The sequence below is a fragment of the Lethenteron reissneri genome, chromosome 15, assembly GCF_015708825.2.
Source record: "Lethenteron reissneri isolate LAM-NWPU_2019-01 chromosome 15, ASM1570882v1, whole genome shotgun sequence".
NCBI classification, from domain to species: domain Eukaryota; kingdom Metazoa; phylum Chordata; class Hyperoartia; order Petromyzontiformes; family Petromyzontidae; genus Lethenteron; species Lethenteron reissneri.
The window spans coordinates 562,438-587,108 of NC_083793.1; the positions used below are offsets into that span (position 1 = coordinate 562,438).

A 24,671-nucleotide genomic window follows, 5' to 3' on the forward strand; every position below is an offset into this window, starting at 1 on the left:
TTCAGCAGACGAGGTTGTCCAATACCAGTGACGGTGTTTAGCGAAGGCGGGAAACAGAAGAGACCCCCATGCAGAGAGAATATACAAACTCCGCAGCCGCGTCTTGCTGCGAGCCACGCGTCTCCCACGGCGCCAATCTACCGAATTGCAATCATCGCAACTCCAGTTGAACCTCAACAGCAGCTATTCGCATCGGCCACGCACAATCCACGCAGCGCTGTGGCCACGTGTCGCGTCGTCGTGGGAATGATGCATCACTTTATACAAGTTTATAGAGTTACATCTGAATGCTCACAAGCTACCCACAAATCGTGTTAATAATCGGTTTTAATAAATGTTGTGATTGGTCCACGTGACCCATGCATCCATAAGAGCTACATTATTCAGCGTTAAAAAGGATCGAGTCTTGAATGGTAACGCAAACCCGAATTGTGACAGATCGCCTGAGGTGGGACATCGTCAAGCTCCTGGTTGTCTGCATGCGAGATATTCACAATAAGTACGACGGAGCGTGTTGGGAAAGTGTAGCTCGAGAAACATGCAGTCAAGGTCTACTACGGCCACTTCCCGACACGATAATCTTGCGAGACGGGCAGCACAAAGATTGTGGTGACATGAAGACAACAATGCCCGTGACCGATTCACCCCGAGTGCACCCGCCCCGTCACATCTCAGGTGGTGAGCAGGGATATGGTCCTGGATCGTGCTTGGATGGGCGACTGCCGCTCCACCCGCTGTAAAACTGTGCTTCTATCGACTTCCACGTTTCTCACTCCCACCAACTCACTGTGGAGTGTGACCAATACCCTGCATGGCTTGGGGAGGCCCCCAGCCAGCAGTGCGTTGACAAAAGGGGTTGTACATGCACATACAGGACTCCCTACACAGCAGTCATATTTATTTACGTAACTTTTCATTAGTCATCTCAGAATGCACACTTCCATCTCGGGCGAGGGGTCAGGCACAAGGCAGCCGGCAGTCTGGATCCCAGCTCGCACACCACCCGAGCGCCACAGTTCGTATTTAGAAACACGTCTGCCCACCACCGGCCCGGCTGGGGCGGAGAACTGCGTTGCAAAATAATTCACGGTGTTGTCTTGGCAATAGCTCTTACTAGTGCAAGGTTCTTTACAATCTACGCCTCTTAAGTCATGCACCTTTCACGCATTCTTCAGGGAAATCGGAACGAGACTTCATAGCTAAGCCTCTTGCATTACCAAGTTCACAATCGCAGCCCTCTCACACAATCACTCCAGTGGGAACGCATCGTTGGGTTTACACTGAGCTGAATTTCTAGTGGCTTCTCAAACGGTGTTGTACCAAGCTTGTTCTGCTTGTGTAGATTTTACATAAGTCATGCTTTTGATCATTCCTCGTTTAACACCGCAAAATATTTTGTAACTGGCTTAACCCCTTGTCAGTGTTTTTTGTTGACCATTTGCACGTCTTTGTTTACATTTGCTCATCACTTCATCCTTGTGATGCATCACCTTGCCAATTAGCGCATCTCGATGCCCATGTTATCACTATACCATGCAACAATATTACGTTACTATTTTTTTTATTCTAGTCTTGCACATGTTTTAAATTATTGTATGTTCTACATCTGTACACCTCCATCATCGTGTTCTCCACACCGTCCTTGAAACAAACAAGCTGTCTTGCACATCTCTCAGTCTAAAATTACTCAACTCAAGACTATCATACACACAAATGAAAATGCCATAGATTAAAAACCAAGACCAGTTGAAATTGTTAACTGGGAAAGCCTCAAGGAGTATACAAGACTGATTTTTTTTTATATGCATCACCGCTCTACAGGAAAGACCCCTCTAGGAGTCATTTTTTTAGTGATCAAACAACTCAATCGCAAAGTCGCAAGGTTAAAGGTGTGCATTTACTGGCAGCAAATGACGAATGTTTCAAGAAATGGACCTTCAGAGGCAAGGCAAACAACCAACTCATCTTGGAAATATTTTGCATTGTGGTGGCTCAACAATAAAATCTGAAGAAAAAGTTGGCATAGTTTGCACAGATATTAGGTATTAATCTCTTAAAAATAAAGATTTGCTAACTGGTGCTGGGAGTGTTTGACAACACGCAGGTGAAAGGCCTTCCTCTTTGACGGGCAATTGGGAAATTCTTCTAGGCCACCCACATGAGAGGTAGACAGACCCACACTACTCCATCATGCGATCCATCAATAAGTACAATGAGCCAAAGAAAGAGACATCAATTTACATCATTAATCTTAAAGAACTATACAAGCTTCTACTGTGATCAACTCAACTGTACGAGCGAAGCCATGCAATTTCTCTCAACGAGCACTGCCTTGTCCATTGGCCGTTCAATCAGGGTCGAATGGGCAATATAACCGACGCGATAATTTGGCTGTTACCAGATTGACATCAAGATCAACGCACACAGGGACCCATCACTATCAGGCCAAATGGCCCGTGTTGGGGGGGACATCTGGACACCTTCACTCATTTGCTGGTAATTTCTACAAGGCCGCATTCCATACGCCAGACAACGCAGAGTAGATTACTTCATGAAAGGTCACAAACACACCTACATAAATAAAGCTGCATTCATCTCACTAACCATTACTTGCATGAGAAACGATATCAAGACAGAGTAGCACTAAAAAACCACGAATGTGAAAAAAAACATTTGGAACTTTCTGCAAAGACTTTATGAAGCGCGATCTTAAAAAAAAACACTTGCGTGTCCCTACAACTCATGGCAAAGTACCATCAGAACACAGCAGCAGAATAACCTATTTTAACATCTGCTGTTCACGTGTAATTCCACAGGAAAAGCGGGCATTTATTGATGTAGAATAAATAAAACTAATTAACCTTTTTAGAGTCACCACCCATGGTGTAGCCCAGCCAGAATGTCGAGTATGGAAAGTTTGTGCTCTGCGGGAGGGTGTGCGTGCAGGACGAGTCTCAGAACATGACGGGCTCTCGCTCTTCACTGAAGAGTCCGTCCAGCACCAGGTCCTTGGCCATGAGCTCCTCCTCCACAGTCTCCAGCACCCACTTGTGCTCCGTGATCTCCAGGGCCTCCCACTCGGCCTGCGAGCGATGGCACGCGACGGCAATCAGCGCGAGGGACTTGCGCCGTGTGCGCCACATGGAGGCTGTGGCCCGGGAGCTCCAGCGTGCCAACGACAGAATCGTCCCGTGTGCCCATCGCCCAAACAGGTATGTGACATGGATAAGAATCGTCTTGCTCTAGGGGCTAGGCCATTGCTACACAGTGTTACTATTACACGAGTCCTGGAAGATGACAACACAAAAATGAAGTAATGCCTTAAAAAGGCCTTACATATTCTTGAATAAATGAGCAGCCAAATTTAAACGAGATTTTAGTGCAACGGTGACTAGGCTGATACAATAACCCTCCTCCCTCCACTTGGACAACTGGGTTAATATTGCTGCAAGAAAATTAACCCATGATCTTGTCATTGCAGGCTCTCTGTGTTCATACATGGTATTTCACAACAACGTTTGAACCTATTTTGATTGAGAGAATGTAACAACAGCAATAAGACCTTGAATGCCTTGTTGGGGTCAGGGGGCATAGCCATGGCAGCACCAGACATCTGCTCCTGCATGATCCGGGCCTGGTCAGCAGCTGCACAACAAGACCATCATCATACATGTCAGTATCAAGACCATCACACATGTCAGTATCATCGTACACACCATTGATATACATCACCATCATCACAGCACTATCATTATATGAAGATCATCCACACAAACGTCACCGTAAACATTACCATTACACACCAATGATGCGCTTCACTATCACACACACCATCATAATTTAGTACAACACCATCACAGCACTAACCTAATTAAAGAACATCATATACAAAAATAACATAACATACACCGATATTATTTACACCAACATCGTACCAATATGAGAATAGGTTTTTCACCTTTTTTCTGGCAACAAAATAGGTGTTAAGTTGTTAAAACACCAAACTGAAACCTTTTACAAGGAATCATGTCTGCATTAACCACAATACATGTGGTCAAAATGCAAACAAAAAACACTGATAATATGCATTGTCTTTGAAACTGATTGGTCCACACCAGAGACAGCTTTCTTTTGAGCCTCGTCTCAAACGGTGTTAGACCAAAGGACGCCAAAAGGCATACCAATAATACACACCAACATTATACATGGCAAAATGCTTGACGAATGCAGCCTCCTGTATTTTGTAGCTGCTGTGTTAAGTGAGTGTTGTGTCCTGGGTTTAGTGAGAGCTGTCCTGTTTGTTGCATGCTGTGTCTGTGTTTATATCAGGGTTAATGTTCTGCCGTGTGCGTTCATTGAATAGTGCTGTTGGCTGCCACCGTGTGGCGCTATAAGAGCGACGTTCTGGCTTACTGGCGTGCGCGTGTCGTGCGTGAAAACGGTGGCAGCGTACCGTTGTCCTGTCCCAGGATGAGGGAGTACATGCTGCGCAGCCCAAACACGTTCAGGAAGTACCACGACGCTGAGCTCACCCTGCACACAGCCCAGCGCAATACGCCATCGTGTTAACAATGACAATGATTTGTTTTTTATAGTGCCCTCTACGCATGGAGAGCTCAGGACGCTTTAAACGTGATAAGCAACTTACATCACATCTCAAACATTTGAAAGAGCAAGCACTCCATCTGAGCACTTGAAGAATTAATATGAGTGATGTCACAGTCACGTGCAGGGTGTCACAATGACTACATTATAACTTAGTCTATTTCCTATTAACGGAGCTACAGATTTAGGCCAGACAGCCCATAACACACAGACTAGGTACACAGATCACATATGTGTCTGCAACATCTGTGTTTTGGGTTGCATAGTGAAAAGATGCTCGAGGTCCATTATCTTTAGACTGCATTGTGCAACCAGATAGAGTTGTGCTTGCCTGCATTCAGTCTAAAGCAAAACTAATTACTGGAGGTAAGACACTGGCAAGCTCACTGCAGATATAGCTGCATCATCAACCTGTCTCATCACTGGTCTCCGTTCTTCCACCATTTCCAAAAACATTTTAAAGCAACCCTCAGATGGGGCGACTGCTACTGATCTGAAGAAGGGTAGTACAGTGCAGCGAGTGTGAAGCTGGCTACCGAAGAAGTCGCGGAGATGGACTCCTTACCACGACGCGTCCAGCGACACCAACTCAATTCCGCGCTGCAGCATGGGCTTGAAGCGAAGCGTGAGCGGGAAGGGCACCTTTGCTGAGGAAGTGAAGACACGTACACATGGGTGCAAGCACACACAATTGCTCACACACACATACACCATTACTAGACAGCCACCGTTTTTGTCAGCTCACTCCTGGATGAGGACCACCCCATACTGTGCAGGTTGTGGGGTTTATATATTTCTTATTTTAACTGGTGCGATTTCCAGTACTCGCAGCTCGTTATACCAATGATGTCGTGCTGGCCTTACTGGTCACGAAGCCGGAGAAGGTCCAGTTGATCCAGCCACCGATGACAATCATGGGCAACACGTTCGTGAAGTTTCCCTTCATCATGTCGGTCAGCATGCTTGGGTCTGCTCAAGACACATACCGTGGGTTACGCGTGCGCACAGCCATGCGCAACGCTACATGTAACTTATAGCGCGGCACATGTATTATTTTGTTTAAAATGGAAGTGTAAATACGGCATGCGTTGCAAACCTACCAATTTAAGTGGTAGGCTGACAATGTTTAAATCCGTTTACTGCATGCCGATTTAAAAAGACTGTGTTTACTAATAAAAAAGATCTACAATGCGGGATGATCGTCTTTGAAATTCGGCATGCGGTGAAAACAATTGGCAGCCTCCTGCTTAAATCAGTCGGGTTGTCAAGTACATATCAGTGGTTAATAAGTAAATATATGACCAACACCAATATCTACACAAGGGACAATACCAATAAGATATTCTCTCATTTGAATACAAAATATAATTTTTTTTTGTTAATGACGGCTATTGGGGAATGATGCATGAGTTGTGTTAAGCATAAATCATAAAATTACAAAATGTGTAACACTCAGAGTAAGAAAGCACTCGGAATACCTGTCATCGGGTTTTTAGGGATGGTCTTCCTCTTGGTTTTCTTAAAAAAGCCTGTTTCGGTGTCATTGAAGTAGTGCTTGCGATTGATGAACGACTGTAAGGAAGACATGACATTCACGCGCTTTAAATGCTGAAAGGAAATAACAAAAACATAAGCATTTTTATTTTACAAAGTGCATTTGTTCTATGAGCATTGATAATACTGAGTGTGTGCTCATGCATGCAGGTGCCAAGTTACATTTCAGGACATGGCCAGAAAACTCAACTTAGCGAGCGGAATCTGTGTTTACGAGTCTCGTTTGCATGTTGACTCTGATGCCACGACTGGTTCCGGGGTTGGCCCAGCTCAAAGTGCGAAATTAGTTTTGTAGGGGTAGCCTGAGGGCTCGGTTCTCCGACGCAATGGGAGCCACCTGCCTGAGCGAGGGTGCACGGGAACTACATGCTGAGGAAAATGAGCCTACAGTCACAATTGCACTTCGTGCTGTCTAAAAATCACCTATTGGGCATATTACTCTTATTCGTTTTCAGCCTGGATGCACTTACACAGTGTTAGAATCGAGGCATTATAATGCATGCAACAACAGTCTAAACATGAGACTGTTCTCGTACTACACCTGTATATGCAGATGGCAGAGTCCCACATGTTGACCGTCCACTTACTGGGATATTGCATGTACACGAGTGTGCATTTGTGCTCTTGCCGATACAAGCAGGTACGCGCGCACCTGTGTATTGCGGTGCCACAAAGGCACGTGCACAAGTGTGCGTGCAGGAGTGCAAGTGTGGGATCCGGCATGGGCTGGCATGTGCACGTTACCTGCCGCGGGATGTACTTCCCATGCTCTCGGAGTATTCTGCTTCGTAACAGGACTTGACTGGATGAAAAACACAAAAATACATGAATATATGGCACCATCAGCACAATAAACTAGGCCCAACAGCCTTATTTTTACAATTCTTTAGGCAAGTGCTGTGTAATAATCTTCTCTGTTTTATTGTTGCAGGTGGTTGACTTGTGAAGGTCAAGAGGACAAGTTAAACATTAAACACTCAGTGGACTCAGGAAACAGTATTATTGTCAGCTAATTAAAACTCTATCCCTACTTAACTCTCTCCCTACATCTACGTAATAAAACAGATAATGGATCTCAATCATTGATTAACTATTTTAAGGGCATGAATAGAAAAGAGTGAAGGACAAGTATACCACCAAACTATTCTAATGAGAGGAGAGTTAATCATTAAGAACAGGGTTTGCATTAGGGACAGTGTTAGTGGTATTACTTGGATTAGGGTGTTGGAGGTATTATTACGTTACAGATAGTCAACATCAGAAATGTGTCGATAATGGATATGTCCGAGGCCAGGAATAAGGATGTGATGGTGGTTGGGGTGAAGTTGCTATGTGGAAGCGAGGAGACAACTCCATAAGCGGTCGCGAAAGTCTACGTGTGAAGAAGACAACTCCATTCAGTTAATCCGTGGTCACCGTTTATATCACAGGAGAGTTAACAGTAATTATGGCGTATTTCAGTTGTCCAGCTATTAAGGCTCTGAAACCACTACAAGTTAGGGGCAATTCAAATTAACTTCGGAATGAGGCCAACGCGCTCTGCATCACAATGGGTGACTTCAATGGCAGGTGAAAGGTGCAAAAAAGCAAGGAACACGGTTATGAGGGGGCATTGCAACGTTGAAACACCTCTTTAAAAAAAAGGATAGGGAATGATCAAGGAGGAACCCAACCCGAGACGTGAGACGTCGTGTAATGTAACAGCGCTTGCTTCTCAGCAACACCAAGTCCTGAGGTGCGTTTCTCTCCTCGGAAAATCCAACGCAGGGAATTCAACATTGCCAAATACAGAACGAAAGTTAACATCAGACATCTAGCGACACGTTCAAAGCTCGACAGATAAGCAACACTGCAGGACACCGCAGGCGTCTCGAGTCTCGCCCGCCGGGGACAAGAGGCGACTCCCACTAGGCCTCCCCGCGGCCTCGGCCTTGCCTGACCGCCCTGCCGCCCTGCCCCCACCCACCCCCACGGGCCGCCCGTCTCTCACCTGTCGGAGACCTGCTCGAGTTCTACCTTCTTGTCGGAGTGCAGCAGGTGCGACACGTAGTGGCGGATGATGCCCACGAGGAAGGTGATGAGCACGATGGGCAGCACCACCCACACCCTGATGTTCGAGTCCAGCAGCAGCTCCGGCTCCGCCATAGTTTCGCCGGCAGAAATCGATTCCACGGTGTCGATTCCAAGGTATCGGATACCGCGGTGTCGATTCCGCCGTTACGCAACACACGCCGGGGGAATCGATTCCCTACGATACATATCGTAGGGAGTCGCATGTTCACGGAATCGCAATATGTACAGTACGATACATGAATATACTGTATCGTCCTTGTCATTATAATACAACTTCGCTACATCGTCGTTATCGTTAATCTCCATATATATAAAAGGCAAAGTTGTGAATATGTGTGTCTGTTCAAAATGTTTAGCATACTTCCCGACATGCAACAAACTGGAAATTTGCCATGTGGGTACTTTCCAGACTGTACACCATGCACACATTATACAAATACACGTTTGGTTGTTTTGGGGGGGGAGCTCAATAATGCAGAGATTTTTTTGCACAGCAAGTGAGCTGTGACGTCACATCTGTCACGTGACCCGCCCATGTGGAAGTGTAACGCATTGTAGTGTAGCGGGTAGCGCGCTGTGTGTGTGAGTGGGGAGCGGTGGGGTAGTGGTTAGCGCGCTGTCTGTGTGTGTGGGGGGAGCGGTGGGTGTAGTGGTTAGCGCGCTGTGTGTGTGAGTGGGGAGCGGTGGTGTAGTGGTTAGCGCGCTGTGTGTGTGTGAGTGGGGAGCGGTGGTGTAGTGGTTAGCGCGCTGTCTGTGTGTGTGGGGGGAGCGGTGGGTGTAGTGGTTAGCGCGCTGTGTGTGTGAGTGGGGAGCGGTGGGGTAGTGGTTAGCGCGCTGTGTGAGTGGGGAGCGGTGGTGTAGTGGTTAGCGCGCTGTGTGTGTGAGTGGGGAGCGGTGGTGTAGTGGTTAGCGCGCTGTGTGTGTGTGAGTGGGGAGCGGTGGTGTAGTGGTTAGCGCGCTGTCTGTGTGTGTGGGGGGAGCGGTGGGTGTAGTGGTTAGCGCGCTGTGTGTGTGAGTGGGGAGCGGTGGGGTAGTGGTTAGCGCGCTGTGTGAGTGGGGAGCGGTGGTGTAGTGGTTAGCGCGCTGCGCTATGAACCCGGCGACCCGAGTTCGATTCCCGCTCAGGGCCACCACCGGTGACGATTATTTCAACCGGTCCTGGGCCTCCCCTAGGTCGACTCAGCCTCAAACGAGTGTGTGGTGTGTGAACATCGCCACGGCCAGGCGTGGTGGATCCAAGTCCCGGGTAGTACAAGCTAGTATTTTCATATTTCACTTCCTTACTCATTTTCGGAATTATTACAGCGCTAAATAGAAAGTTTTAAAGCAATCATTATTTATCAAATACATTATAGGAGTGCTTTGTGAACTATTGGCAATATGCCATCAACATCTCATAATTAAAATTTGTAATACAATTTAGTTTATTTTGTCATACATTTTTACTCTTGTCTCTTGATTTGAAGCTTTCGTGACTGCAGGAATCAATACTCTTTGGTTATTTCGGTAAAGTCACGTAGGTAGAAAATAAAATAAACCACGACGTTTCGGGCGTAACACAAGCGTCCCACCTGATGACAGACGCTTGTGTTGCGCCCGAAACGTCGTGATTTATTTTATGTTATACCTACGTGACTTTACCAAAAGAACCAAAGAGTATGGTTGTCTCTTTCTCAATTATCAGGTAACCCTTCATATGCCAATTAAAAAACTACTCTTATGAGACATCCACACAGAGCCAGGCACCTTAGCAGCTATCAGGCAGAGCATCTTAAACACGTTTTGTATAATCTCGTTGGGTCTTTCGGTAAAGTCGCGTAGATAGAAAAATAATAGATCACGACGTTTCGATCGCAACACAGACACTCGTCTTCAGGTTAGGGACGATTGCTTGTGTTGCGATCGAAACGTCGTGATTTTTCTATTATTATTATTTTTTTCTACCTACGTGACTTTACCGAAAGACCCAACGAGTGTGAATTCCTGCAGTCACGAGAGCTTTAAGTCAACGTTTTGTATAATGTATTGGGTAAGGCCCACTGAGCTATGCAGATCTTTATCAGAATCGGCCTGGCCACAAATGGTAGCTCGGTAAAGTGGCTTATCACTTGGATATGTACAGCAGTCAAATACTCGAAGCGCACGTTTTTAAATGTGGAAACCCGGAGGACCCGGAGAAAACCATGCGACCACGGGGAGAACGGCATGCCAAGTCCAAACGTACAGGAGTCAGGGTCGGGATGGAACCTCGTCTATAGCAGGCGAGGTGGTTGGCATCTCGCCACCTTGAAGAAGAGTGGCACTCCACGACGACTGGAAGCTTTGTGTAATGACTGGCGAAACGTCGTACTCAGATTGTAAATGGTGTTTCTTTGTTCGCCAACACACCGGTGTGCTGTATTAGTAACGAATTGGCCACGTTCTGTTTACGTGACAAACCTTACTAATTGGCTGTGTCGGGTGGTGGCGAGTTTAACGACACATTTCTATATTTACGCAATTTAACACAAAAAAAACCTGTATTATGGATGATATTGGTCGCGAAAGCCGACGTGTTAAACATTACATTTTCTATTAAATGTATTATTTTGACTATCCTTCAAGCCGTCTACTTATATATATAAACAATGGTGATAGAATGAAATCTACAAAGACGGCCAAATCACAAGTCCATAGATCAAAAATGTTGCCATCACTGCTGCTTACTCCCTTGCAATAACCGCCGGAGAGTGGGCTGTTGAGGCAGGCTGTGAACAGATAATTGCACTTCATTTTTATTCAAGTACTAGCTCCAAGCAAAACAAATTTGATGTATACTCGACTTTTGTAACACTTCGCCCGATCAGTCAGAATAGCAGCCTGGAGGTTGGCGCTGTTTAATTTGCCGCGCCGTGGCACTCACGAAGGGTGGCAAAGGTGTTCGTGATGCACAAGTCCCTTTGGTTCGTGGCTTGGCTCACGGCCATCATTCCCACCTTCCACCAGTGCTATCAAGGTGCATTATGATTGATTGACTATCACGTTTCGTGTTATTGCTAACCAGACATATTGTGGTTACATAGAAAGCTACAGTTTGTTTGCTTTTCTCACCGATTCGTGGTACAGCAGACTTGTGAAATATCGACGAATTTTTTCTTTGATAAAAGCATAAAACTTGGCACAGAATTTATGGAAGTCAGTAAAATAATTGTCCAGGAGAGCCTTTTGATGATTTTGTTTAATCTCATCATGACTTATGGGCTGAGGGTACTATTGCACGCTTTGATCAGCCCGTGTGTTGCCAGTGTTCAACTCCGGGGCTTACATCATCACGTTAGAATCTCATGTATTGATTGCTCAATGCACGTATATTGCCTGATGAACGCACGCGAGCGATCGATTTTTGCTGTGGAGATGCAGCCTGAGAACGCGAGTCTAACTTAAACAATTGGCCTTACAAGGCGCGGTCGTCCATGCCTCAACTATGAGAGCTTCCATGCTCTGTTGGATGGTTTTCTAGATGCTTTCAGTAAAAACCTCCCCAACGATTTGGGGAGATCTCTGGTTCGGCACCCACACTTACACATGTAATACTTGACATTTGTGACTACATGTGCTCCGGAAAAGGTCCGTCAATGCATCCAGAAAATGCGAGATGCCGATTGGTAGAATCTCCTTCTAATAGCCCATGGAGCGGGTGTGTCTGCATTTGTGATGAGAAAAGGATGGCTCGTGGAGGGTTTGCGTCAATTGTTGACACTTTAATAAGATGGCTGTTGCTGATGCGTATTTATTGCCAGGTATCCAGGAATCCATTGATCCTTTGTCAGTGGCAGTGTACTTTTGCACACTTTTTTGCCTTCGGGAAATTCGAACATAATGTACTCCTGATGGGCCGGACAAAATTCACCAGATACCTTCCAAACATTGATGTAAATTGTCTTATCATGCCTACAATGCCAGACTTTCCTTATTTACATCGACAACATGATGATTTTTTGGGAAACATTTTAACGAGCATTTGTCCGGACTGAAGGAAGTGTGTTTTGAGGTAGCGTGAGGACAATTCTAAATTGAAACCTTCCAAATGTGTTTTCTTCCAAACTGTGGTGCGTTACCTGGGACATGTTGTCATTCTGGAGTAGCTACTCACCCACCATAACAATATTGCATGTATTGAGAGTTAGCCCGTACCTTTAAATATTACTCATCCACCAGTTCAAAGGTCTGGTAACATTTTATCGGAGGTTTGTTTAACCCGTGGGCTTTCGCGACCAATATCATCCATAATAGAGGTTTTTTTAGGGTGAGATCGTGTAAATATATAAATGTGTCGATAAACCCGCCACCACCCGACACAGCCAATTAGTAAGGGTTGTCACGTAAACAGAACGTGGCCAATTCGTCACGAGTACAGCACACCGGTGTGTTGGAGAGCCAAGCCACAACATTTACAATCTGAGTACGACGTTTCGCCAGTAATGACAACTAGCTTCATCAGGCGACAGACAGATTTGTGGACAAGTCTAACTGTTTCGTTCCTCATATAGAGGCGTAGATGTGGTGACCACACTTCTGCGCTCTTGCACAAAATGGGGGGGGGGGGGGGGGGTTAATGAATCAATGTACATTATGCATGTGCATTATGTGAGCCATTTGATCTTGTCCTTCCTGTCTATTGTGTGTATTAAAATAGCCGTACCAACGTTAATCCCTATTGAAGTATGGTGCCCTTTATAGGCATGCATTTAAATAATGTATTATTTGATGACTCGCTTCCACGGAGCACTCGGTAGCTATCCGAACTGTTAAAATATTTTTTATTTCTTAAAATTTCGATAGATTCTCTAATTAGTCTTGGCCAGTCGTAGCTAGTTTTGCACAGAACTTCAACATTATCAAAATCAATTGAGTGTCCTTGTTGGCACACGTGTTCTGCTACTGCTGACAGTTGTATTTGGGAGTATTTAATATTTATTTGATGTTCTTTTAGTCTCGTACTGATCATTCGTCCTGTTTGCCCAACATAGCATTTGCTTCAAGTGCAGTAATCCTGTATACGCCTTCTGTGTGATAGCTTCGGTAACACATCTTTCGTACCAGATATTAATTTCTCTATTTCATGTACCGTGCCAAATCTGACTAGGATGTTTTGTTTTTCCAAACATCTGGCGAGTTTATCAGTTACTCCCGAAATATACGGTATTTTGTTTTAATTACTTTGGCAGTTTCAATGCTCGTGTTATTTGAATGCGAAAACCATGTTCTGTTTACGTGACAACCCTTACTAGTTGGCTGTGTCGGGTGACGGGTTTAACGACACATTTATATATTTACTGAATCTAACCCCAAAAAAACCCCTCTATTATTACCGAAGGTTTGTGCAAAACGTTGCCGGGCCTGCTCACCTGCTGCATCGGTTGACTAAAAGCAAATACTCTTCATTCAGTCTGCAGACACTCAAACAGCATTTCATACGTTTCAAGTCAAATTGACCGAAAACGTTGTGTCAGCCAACCCTAATTATTTTGTTAATAAATGCATTCTTCATCCCTCTCCCTGGCAGTATGCTCAATTATTTGTCCCGCCATCTCGTGGCGTGTGCCCACGTCGTATCTCCACGTCGTATCTCGCCAAACTCTATCGTTACATTGTTTGCAAGGAACTAGTTTTTGTTTAACGAGTTTTTCTTAAACGAGGACTTTACTGGACGGTAACATGCACGGCGCCTCCGAGTGAGAACCCGCAGCAGCGCTGGCCGCTCAGCCAAGGGGAACGCTCTCAGCCACAACCAGACCCCAACACCCGCGATTCGATTATCCCGTTCGTAGTCACGATTATATTTAAAAACAAATAGATTTGTTTCGCCTGGTGAGAACTCACCAAAAGAAGATCGAGGTCAGGCTCCGCTTCCTAATATTGGAACGAAGAGCGTTTCAGACGGCTGCAGAAAAGCGCCGTGCGATGCGGTGACCACCGTTGTTTGATGGTTTGGCAAAAAAAAAAATGTTGCCTGGATGATAAGTTAATCTTGGAAATTGTATTTTCCTGCAACTTTGAACTGAAACGTCAAAGTCTTGATTGTGTGGTGTTTAGATTAGAGTATGCAGGAGTAAAGGCATTATTATTTCATCATCACTGGTCAATATTGGTATATTTTGTTTTAATTGTTATTTGGTAGGAGCTTGTTAGTCAACCCTTTGCATGCCTTTCTTTGCCTTGTCTGTGTTCCTCTCTCCTTGTTTCTCTCTTCCTGTCTGTATTTGCCTCCCTCTCCTTGTCTATCAAGACTGTGCGGTAGTAAAATATGAGTGTTCAACACAATACCACCAGATCTCGGGACAGACACACTGATACAAACTCCCAGTTAAACACATACAGGTGGCAACCCGAGCGAAGCTTGATGGGTTTTGACTGTGGTAGTATATTGCAGTTTAGTATATTGCAGTTGACATGTGCTTGTACATTTGAAATACTGTATTCTTTACATGGCCGTTGGAGAAAATGTACCGTACGTGGAAGTGCAACATTTATGCGAACCGATTTTAAACAGGAGACACAAACCACCGTTTTGATATGTAGAGAATATTTAATTGCTTAAAAGCAGATATTGGTAACAAATACCGAAGCAGGCAATATCGGACAATTCCACAATTTAGGCAAGCACACAATAAGAAATCATCCCCATGAGAGGGCTGTCATTTTCTAGGTAAGTCCGACTCATGGCAGAGAGACATTTTCAGCAGTGGGGGATGTCTGTTACATTGTGTGTGGGAGGAAAACGGATAACGTGAAGGAAACTCGTGCAGAACAAGGGGAGAACACACAAACCCCGCACAGAACGGCACCCAAGTGGGAAATAAAACTCAAAGACGTCTTGCTGAGGCACAAATGTTCCTCCTGTGCCATCCTGCCGCCTGATGGCTGAGAAGGAAGGTGGAATGTGCAGGGCGTGGCGTGAGGGAGCGGCTCAAGGCATCTGAATTGTAGCAATAATTCAGACTCAATACACTCAAGTAAAATTAATGCCCAAGGAATGATTACCCACGTTTTTAAAGTGTCTCAAATCACTGCCAGAAATTGTGGAAATGCACGTACCAAAGCAACAAGCTAAATTATTGATAAGCTAATTCGTTATCCAAAAGGCATGCGGTAACCCATCAGAGGCCGAACAGTCTTCGGTCAGATCTTGAACTTAACGGATCTTTTGAAATGAGCGCTTCATCACCACGTTTCCGATGGTGTAAGTCTGAAACAACACGCGTACCATGGTTAGAGAAATGTGTACGTGGCATTGTAAACATTGTAGCAGACTCCTCTGAGGTGGTACGGTGAAGTACGGGAATAACTCCCATGGCTGATATGGTATGGCAAGGATTTCATCCAGCAGTGGATTGACAAAGGACAAATTATTAGTATAAATATAGAATTACAATCTAATGCTGTCATGATATATTCATTGGGATGCCATGATTCCGAATAAAAAAATGATTCTTGCATTCATGGCATGCGTGAATTTTTCACTTAAAATTTGTTATTTTGCATTTGGATGTGGCACATGAATTGTGATATATGATTAATAAGTAACATGTGACATATGATCCATATGTGATGATTAGTTTATGACAACGCTACAGCTCCATGTGCCCTACACGCACCGTAACAGTCAAACAATAATTAATGGTGTGATTGGAAGCGTAGCCCGGTTAAAAAAATCATCTCTATGCTGACGGGGAGAATCAGTAATCTGAATTTTGGCTGTTCAGCGATAATCCGTAAATTCATGATCGGTTTCACATCAAAGTCAGGAATTTATAGTTGCACACCGATTGACAAGGGCAATCATTCAAGCCACACGGCGGATTAAAGGTAACTCGTCTATCTAATGTCTTGGAAAAGTGTGGAGAGGGAACATTTCAAATCACGTCCCACCCTTCTCCCATGCAAGGTGCGTGATGCAGTGACTGAACCGGACACTGCGCCCAGGGCTCTGTGCTTGGGGTCACTCACCGCGTAGAGCTTCCCATCCCGGACCTCGCGGACGATGCTGTTCACGGCGTCTCCCCACTTCTGCACGTGCAGCAGCTTTCCTCCGTCAACTGACACGATGCTCTACGATGCACAACAAACACATTCGTCATCTCCACTCGCGAACCTGAACTCGTAGTGAACATTTCCCTGATGGGATCAAATCCCTCCAGAGAGCAAGAATTATTCCCTTCATAGACATAATTGGGGCGAAGTGATGGTTAATTTATCACCACAGAGGGATGAATGACTGAGCAGAGTTATCGGCTTGCTTGAACTGCCAGATGTTTAGAGGCAAGAACCCTCTCTGTTGGATATGGGTCCTAGTTCGATGCAGAATTATATAATACACAACCAAAACAATGTTGCGTAGAATATTTGTAACAAAAAGGTCCCTCCCACCTTTACTTTCCTGTTGTCCAACGTGACTTCTTCATTTTCCGCATTCAGCTTGCCGGTGAAAGCCGTCGAATGTATGTTGGTAGTGCTCTCGATGGTCACGTGCTCCCCATCGATGCTGATGGTCTGGATGTACTTGTTTGATGGACCGAGGACACTTTTGACTGCGTCAAAGTTATTGCCTTTCAAAGAAGAAAACAGTCAGACAGCCATGAGTTTAATGAGCATTGACCATCGGCGAGGTCAATTCTACGTCCCCAGCTTGCCGTCACCCCACCCTCTCACACCCTGCCCAGCACTCTTTGTTGAGGCGCACGTTCAATCCCACTCAGTGCACACTTTAAACAGATTAAAACACAAGTCAAATTGCATACATCGTATTGGTGTAACAAACCGCAGGCCGCTGAGACTCTAGCATGTGACAGAGGGCCATGTGCTCCGTGTGCGCACACAACGAGCCCTGCACGTGACACTGAGAGCCGCGCATTCTCACCGATGGCCTGGACGTACGGCAGGAGGTTCTCGCTCCCCTGGAGGTCCCAGGTCCCGTTGAGAGCCTTGACTGCCATTGCGATGTCAGCTGAGGGTTGAGACGAAGGAGTTGGACTGCACTCTGCCACAGATGGACTGCACGGGACCAAGTCACCACCTTTTAAAGGAGACGAAACTTGTGTAACCATCTCCATATCCCTCTGGGTGTCAACAATCACACAGTGACATGTGTCATGCCATGCCTCTTTGTGGTGGTTTAGTAGGCGTCAGCCAAGTTGCAGTGAGGTGTTGATTAATATTCTGTGATTTAAAACTTTGAACGCCAGCGGGTGATCGCGGGATTATTTTGAAAATATGTTTTTGTGGAATAGCTGATCACCCAAGAACCGAATCTTATATAAGCGAGGGATCCCTGTGCAATGGAAAATACTCAAAGTTTATATGACCAGCGAAATGAGGGAGATCCTTTACGTACATCAATAGTGGTGCATCTCAAGTAGCAGATCAATAGTGGTGCATCTCAAGTAGCAGATCAATAGTGGTGCATCTCAAGTAGCAGATCTGCTACTTGAGATGCACAACTATTGATCTGCTACTTGAGATGCACCACTATTGATCAAGTAGCAGATCAATAGTGGTGCATCTCAAGTAGCAGATCAATAGTGGTGCATCTCAAGTAGCAGATCAATAGTGGTGCATCTCAAGTAGCAGATCAATAGTGGTGCATCTCAAGTAGCAGATCTGCTACTTGAGATGCACCACTATTGATCTGCTACTTGAGATGCACCACTATTGATCTGCTACTTGAGATGCACCACTATTGATCTGCTACTTGAGATGCACCACTATTGATCTGCTACTTGAGATGCACCACTAATGATCTGCTGCTTGAGATGCACCACTATTGATCTGCTACTTGAGATGCACCACTATTGATCCTGCTACTTGAGATGCACCACGATTGGTGAGTTATTTGAGATGCACCACTATTGGTGTACGTGAAGGATCCCCCTCATTTCGCTGGTCATATAAACTTTGAGTATTTTCCATTGCACAGGGATCCCTCGCTTATATAAGATTCGGTTCTTGGGTGATCAGCTATTCCAAAAAAAAGAACATCTAAATAATTCAGCATTCTCCCGCTGGCAATAAACCTTTTAAATCACAGAATTGTAATCAATACATCACTACAACTTGGCTCACACCTACTAAACCACCAAAAAAAGGCAAGATATGACACGTGTCATCAACTGTGTGATTGTTGACACCCAGAGGGATATGGAGATGGTTACATAAGTTTCGTCTCCTTTAAAAGGTGGTGACTTGGTCCCGTGCAGTCCATCTGTGGCAGAGTGCAGTCCAACTCCTTCGTCTCAACCCTCAGCTGACATCGCAATGGCAGTCAAGGCTCTCAACGGGACCTGGGACCTCCAGGGGAGCGAGAACCTCCTGCCGTACGTCCAGGCCATCGGTGAGAATGCGCGGCTCTCAGTGTCACGTGCAGGGCTCGTTGTGTGCGCACACGGAGCACATGGCCATCTGTCACATGCTAGAGTCTCAGCGGCCTGCGGTTTGTTACACCAATACGATGTATGCAATTTGACTTGTGTTTTAATCTGTTTAAAGTGTGCACTGAGTGGGATTGAACGTGCGCCTCAACAAAGAGTGCTGGGCAGGGTGTGAGAGGGTGGGGTGACGGCAAGCTGGGGACGTAGAATTGACCTCGCCGATGGTCAATGCTCATTAAACTCATGGCTGTCTGACTGTTTTCTTCTTTGAAAGGCAATAACTTTGACGCATTCAAAAGTGTCCTCGGTCCATCAAACAAGTACATCCAGATCATCAGCATCGATGGGGAGCACGTGACCATCGAGAGCACTACCAACATACATTCGACGGCTTTCACCGGCAAGCTGAATGCGGAAAATGAAGAAGTCACGTTGGACAACAGGAAAGTAAAGGTGGGAGGGACCTTTTTGTTACAAATATTCTACGCAACATTGTTTTTGGTTGTGTATTATATAATTCTGCATCGAACTAGGACCCATATCCAACAGAGAGGGTTCTTGCCTCTAAACATCTGGCAGTTCAAGCAAGCCGATAACTCTGCTCAGTCATTCATCCCTCTGTGGTGATAAATTAACCATCACTTCGCCCCAATTATGTCTATGAAGGGAATAATTCTTGCTCTCTGGAGGGATTTGATCCCATCAGGGAAATGTTCACTACGAGTTCAGGTTCGCGAGTGGAGATGACGAATGTGTTTGTTGTGCATCGTAGAGCATCGTGTCAGTTGACGGAGGAAAGCTGCTGCACGTGCAGAAGTGGGGAGACGCCGTGAACACCATCGTCCGCGAGGTCCGGGATGGGAAGCTCTACGCGGTGAGTGACCCCAAGCACAGAGCCCTGGGCGCAGTGTCCGGTTCAGTCACTGCATCACGCACCTTGCATGGGAGAAGGGTGGGACGTGATTTGAAATGTTCCCTCTCCACACTTTTCCAAGACATTAGATAGACGAGTTACCTTTAATCCGCCGTGTGGCTTGAATGATTGCCCTTGTCAATCGGTGTGCAACTATAAATTCCTGACTTTGATGTGAAACCGATCATGAATTTACGGATTATCGCTGAACAGCCCAAATTCAGATTCCTGATTCTCCCCGTCAGCATAGAGAGGATTTTTTAACCGGGCTACGCTTCCAATCACACCATTAATTATTGTTTGGCTGTTACGGTGCGTGTAGGGCACATGGAGCTGTAGCGTTGTTATAAACTCATCATCACATATGGATCATATGTCACATGTTACTTATTAATCATATATCACAATTCATGTGCCACATCCAAATACAAAATAACTAATTTTACGTGAAAAATTCACGCATGCCATGAATGCAAGAATCATTTTTTTATTTGGAATCATGGCATCCCAATGAATATATCATGACAGCATTAGATTGTAATTCTATATTTATACTAATAATTTGTCCTTTGTCAATCCACTGCTGGATGAAATCCTTGCCATACCATATCAGCCATGGGAGTTATTCCCGTACTTCACCGTACCACCTCAGAGGAGTCTGCTACAATGTTTACAATGCCACGTACACATTTCTCTAACCATGGTACGCGTGTTGTTTCAGACTTACACCATCGGAAACGTGGTGATGAAGCGCTCATTTCAAAAGATCCGTTAAGTTCAAGATCTGACCGAAGACTGTTTGACCTCTGATGGGTCACCGCATGCCTTTTGGATAACTAATTAGCGTATCAATCATTTAGCGTGTTGCTTTGGTATTGGCATTTCCACAATTTCAGACAGTGATTTGAGACACTTTAAAAACATGGGTAATCATTCCTTGGGCATTCTTTTACTTGGGTGTATTCATTCTGAATTACGACTGAAATTCAGAAACCTGCAGACACCCCCTTGGATTATACCCGGCATATGCCACATTTCTTCCAGCCGACAGGCGGCAGAGAAGCGCCGTTGTAACATTTGTGCCTCACAGCAAGACGTCGTTGCGTTTGTTTTATGCCTTGGGTGCCTGTCTGTGTGGAGTTTGTGTGTTCCCCCTCTGTTCTGCATGGGGTTTCTCCGGGTTCTCTGGTTTCCTCCCAATAATAAAACATACAACGTAATTGGTTTCAGTCAAACATCCGAATGTTGAAAATATTTACTGAAAATTACTCAAGTTGTATCACGCACAGCAAACTTGACCCTCCTGCGAAAAACGAGGTTTTCCTGGGCGAACAAGCATAATAAAAGTAAATATAGACATACCATAATATAACACCTATTAGGATGATTGTGGAATGTCTCACTGTGTGGTCGTCTAAGATGTGCAATTGTCCAATGATGCTTGCGTGGGTCCTGTATGTTACCAAGTTGCCCTTCCTTCTCCTCAAATAAATATGCTCTACATATCAAAACGATGTTGTGTGTCTCCTCTTGAAAACCAGATAGCTATTAAAATGTTCACACCATATACTTACATTTGGTCATCCATATAACGTACATTTCTCAACATACATGTAAAGACTATTTCAAATGCACGGGCACGTATCAACTGCAAGATACAGGCACACCTCGCCGAGAGCGGGGGTTACGTTCCTAGAAAATTCCCTGTTGGGCAATATTGATTTGGACAAATAGTGGAACTTATGGGGATAATAGGGCTGCGTTCCTGGGTCCCAAATGATCACTCCCGCCCTCTTTAACCGATTCGACATGATTTCCACCCTGTTATTGTACTCAAGGTCGCTCTACATTTCTAATGTGTGTGTATACTATTTTATAGCGTGATGTTTTGTTAGACACGCTCACACTTAATTGCCAGCCCGATGCTCGCACGTAACCATGTCGCTTGAACGTTGATGATTAAACCATCTACCGACGTCTTCAACGAGTGGACGGCGAGAGAAGCATGCGGCAAAGTGAACTTCTCTGTCCTGTCGTGGTGCATGTTGACTGGATGTCTTCCACGGCAAAAGCCACTACGGCCCGTCACTGCTGCCGAAAGATCAGCCCTGAACGTATCCCACGTCCCACCATCAGCTCTTAGACTGCGATCACAGGGACCCACAGAATCACACAGACATCCACAAGCATACACAGCGACTCACAGATCTACACTCACAGCACACCCCACCATCTGGCCCGAGGTATTCCCTTCCCCTTGGTAGCCAGACCCGTGTCTGTCTGGGCAGACGAAGCAAACTGTATTCTTAACCTCACGTACATTCGCTTCTGAACTACAAACATTTCCCCACATTTCAAGATAATTATGCTTCATGTTTGTCCAGTAACTAGAGTTGCCTCATTCTTTGGGTCTTTCGGTAAAGTCACGTAGTTAGGTTGAAAGAAAATAAAAAAAATAACCAAAAACTACGACGTTTCGATCACAACACAAGCGATCGTCATCAGGAGGAGTAAAGAGGAAAGCTGCTGAGGCAAACGGTTTAAAGGTTTAAAATGGGTGCAGCCCAAGGGTCATACACGAAGTGAGCGGGGCTACTAATGTTAATGTGAGAGATGAGCATGTTAATGTGAGAGATGAGCATGTTAATGTGAGAGATTAGCATGTTAATGTGAGAGATGAGCATGTTAATGTGAGAGATGAGCATGTTCATGTGAGAGATGAGCATGTTAATGTGAGAGATTAGCATGTTAATGTGAGAGATGAGCATGTTAATATGAGAGATGAGCATGTTCATGTGAGAGATGAGCATGTTAATGTGAGAGATTAGCATGTTACTGTGAGAGATTAGCATGTTCATGTAAGGTCGCAGAGCCACAAGTGGCTGTGTTGGTGTGAGACATTTCTACCTGTTAATGTAAAATCAGAGAGCCGAAAATAACAACTAACATCGGAAGGTAGGTTGGAAACATCACAGCCAGTTATGATTCAAACTGGTTAATAACGTCGTTCCAATGATTGCTCAGTTTGTACCCATCTTCTCGGTTGAAATTGTTATTTTCTTTTAACCTAACTACGTGACTTTACCGAAAGACCCAAAAAATATGAATTCCTGCGGTCACGAAAGCTTTAAGTCAAGATTTAGAGTTGCCTTCTTGTCCACAGACAAAACCCAAATATACTTCTTAGTCAACTTATCTATATATATAAAATCGCAAATCTGTCTGTCTATCTGTCTGTCTGTGTGTGTGTCTGTGTATCGGACCATACGCAGTTTCATTGGACGAAATGTCAGGGATTTGCGAGACACGATTGGTCCGGCGGTTGTCCCTGGCAACGGGTAGCGACGCATTCGCCGCGGGGTGGACGCCATTTTTAATTCCCCTTAAAAATAGGCGCACGCATTAACACGCGACTCTGAGGTAAATTCATCAAAGTTTCACGTCCTCTTCACTCCCCCCCCCCCCACCACAATGTGTGCAATTACTATTATAGGGTCGGTATATTATAAAATTATAGCGATTAGACAATATTATTGTAGCGCGGGGGGAGGGGGAACGGCACCCGTACCCAGCCTCAGCCGGGTGGGCAATTTAGGCGAGGCCGGAGGCTCTGCACGGTACTAGGCCTCGACACCCACCACGCGACTCTGAGGTAAATTCATCAAAGTTTCACGTCCTCTTCACTCCTCCGCCACCCCAATGTGTGCAATTACTATTATAGGGTCGGTAGATAATAAAATTATAGCGATTACACAGTATTATTGTAGTGCGGGGGTGGGGGGGGGGGGGTAACGGCCCTGGTACCCAGCCTCAGCCGGGTGGACAATTTAGGCGAGGCCGGAGGCTCTGCACGGTACTAGGCCTCGACACCCCACCACACTATAGGCCGTACATACTACTGCACAGCGGCCGAGGAGATCGTGGCTGGGGGGGGGGGCAGGGGTAGCAGCCCATCTGTGTATATATGTAAGGTTATTAAGAAATATATTTTTCACCCGGGCAACGCCGGGTACTTCTGCTAGTAGTATATCAAAACTGTGCATTACAGTATGGGCTCCTGCGGCCGTCTGGAACGTTCTTCCTTCCGATATTAGGAAGCCACTGGAGCTTTTCACTTTGAAGTCATCATCTAGATTGAAAACGAATTTCTTTAGAACTGATTTTTGTGTTTAGTTTGTTGTCCTTCCCCTGCACCTCCGATTAGCACGATTGGCTACGGACGGTGGGAAAAGAAGTACACAATTCCTGCCGCCCAAACACAGATGCCAATTAACGGACTGTTTGGGTCAAAGCCGGACAGCTGGAAACACTCCCAGTAACCTATTGGTGCACTTAACATTTTCTATAGATGTCAAATTATACGACTTTTGCAAATGTCTGACTATTATGCATGAGTCCCCACATGAGTGGCATAACCTTTAAGGTTAGCCTGTACACGATGATTCACTCCCCTCTTGGGTAGGAATCCAATGTCCTTGCAGAGCGATGGCGGAGACGCCTCTCTTTAATTACAGGACTGCATTTCGAAAAAAAAAGCCGAGTCATTCTGACAAACTCTTTTCACAAACCGAGCTGCGGTTTGTAACCGCAGATTTCCATGAAGTGTTTTTTTAAGCACGAATAAAACATATTCACATTTGTTTTTGCTCCAACAATTGTAAAAAATTTTATGAAAAAAGTTTAGGGTATTTTCATAAAGCAGCTTCATGTATATACGAGTTAAGTACTGGGTTACAGTGGAGTGTAGTAGATGTACATTATAACACTGCGCATCGTTTATTTTATGAGTACAGTAGAGTATACAGTATGTTTTAACAGGAGTTGCCTTTTCAGTTCTTGCAGCACTTGCCCCAACAGTCTGTGAAGGCTATCCAGTAGTGGGATCTTTGTCTCTTATTGAAGTACTGTTCAGAAAAAAATCCAAATGTGTTCCAATTATCCGCGAATCCTTGTAATTCGCGGATTCTGCGGATTGAAAACGCTTCGCAGACATTAACCGCGACTCGTACAAATGAGCACCTCCACCAAAATATTGTTACCACTTGGTTTGAGAAGCTTTGCATGGCTGTACCAGAGGAATGTCTGTATGGTACAGGTACGATGGTAGGCTGGTCGATGCC

At 45.1% G+C, this 24,671-nt stretch overlaps 3 protein-coding genes across 3 annotated transcripts; 1 reads left to right on the top strand and 2 right to left on the bottom strand.

Moving 5' to 3' along the window:
* Window positions 1-883: 883 nt before the first annotated feature.
* EMC3 (ER membrane protein complex subunit 3) lies at window positions 884-8,347 on the bottom strand. The gene is made up of 8 exons (XM_061551733.1): window positions 8,150-8,347; window positions 6,904-6,961; window positions 6,084-6,177; window positions 5,470-5,574; window positions 5,171-5,252; window positions 4,454-4,533; window positions 3,563-3,645; window positions 884-3,083 (listed from the first exon to the last, which is right to left on the bottom strand). The coding sequence occupies exons 1-8, from the start codon at window positions 8,302-8,304 to the stop codon at window positions 2,955-2,957; spliced, it is 786 nt and encodes a 261-aa protein (XP_061407717.1). The 5' UTR covers window positions 8,305-8,347; the 3' UTR covers window positions 884-2,954.
* Window positions 8,348-15,406: 7,059 nt separating this feature from the next.
* LOC133342490 (fatty acid-binding protein, heart-like) lies at window positions 15,407-17,207 on the bottom strand. Its single transcript, XM_061551644.1, has 4 exons — window positions 17,132-17,207; window positions 16,642-16,820; window positions 16,222-16,323; window positions 15,407-15,460 (listed from the first exon to the last, which is right to left on the bottom strand). Exons 1-4 carry the CDS (start codon window positions 17,205-17,207, stop codon window positions 15,407-15,409), a joined length of 411 nt encoding a protein of 136 aa, XP_061407628.1.
* A 1,318-nt stretch (window positions 17,208-18,525) lies between these two features.
* Window positions 18,526-20,326, top strand: LOC133342491 (fatty acid-binding protein, heart-like). Its single transcript, XM_061551645.1, has 4 exons — window positions 18,526-18,601; window positions 18,913-19,091; window positions 19,411-19,512; window positions 20,273-20,326. Exons 1-4 carry the CDS (start codon window positions 18,526-18,528, stop codon window positions 20,324-20,326), a joined length of 411 nt encoding a protein of 136 aa, XP_061407629.1.
* The last annotated feature ends 4,345 nt before the right edge of the window (window positions 20,327-24,671 follow it).

Excerpts from the sequence above, each read along its gene's own strand:
- EMC3 (XM_061551733.1), bottom strand. The coding sequence starts at position 8,304 with ATGGCGGAGCCGGAGCTGCTGCTGGACTCGAACATCAGGGTGTGGGTG. Across the intron at positions 6,178-6,903 it reads GGAAGTACATCCCGCGGCAG|TCGTTCATCAATCGCAAGCA; the intron begins GTAACGTGCACA and ends TCTTCCTTACAG. Across the intron at positions 3,646-4,453 it reads CATCCTGGGACAGGACAACG|CTGCTGACCAGGCCCGGATC; the intron begins GTACGCTGCCAC and ends CTTGTTGTGCAG.
- LOC133342490 (XM_061551644.1), bottom strand. The coding sequence starts at position 17,207 with ATGGCAGTCAAGGCTCTCAACGGGACCTGGGACCTCCAGGGGAGCGAG. Across the intron at positions 16,324-16,641 it reads TGGACAACAGGAAAGTAAAG|AGCATCGTGTCAGTTGACGG; the intron begins GTGGGAGGGACC and ends TGTGCATCGTAG. Across the intron at positions 15,461-16,221 it reads GGGATGGGAAGCTCTACGCG|ACTTACACCATCGGAAACGT; the intron begins GTGAGTGACCCC and ends GTGTTGTTTCAG.
- LOC133342491 (XM_061551645.1), top strand. The coding sequence starts at position 18,526 with ATGGCAGTCAAGGCTCTCAACGGGACCTGGGACCTCCAGGGGAGCGAG. Across the intron at positions 18,602-18,912 it reads GCCGTACGTCCAGGCCATCG|GCAATAACTTTGACGCATTC; the intron begins GTGAGAATGCGC and ends CTTCTTTGAAAG. Across the intron at positions 19,513-20,272 it reads GGGATGGGAAGCTCTACGCG|ACTTACACCATCGGAAACGT; the intron begins GTGAGTGACCCC and ends GTGTTGTTTCAG.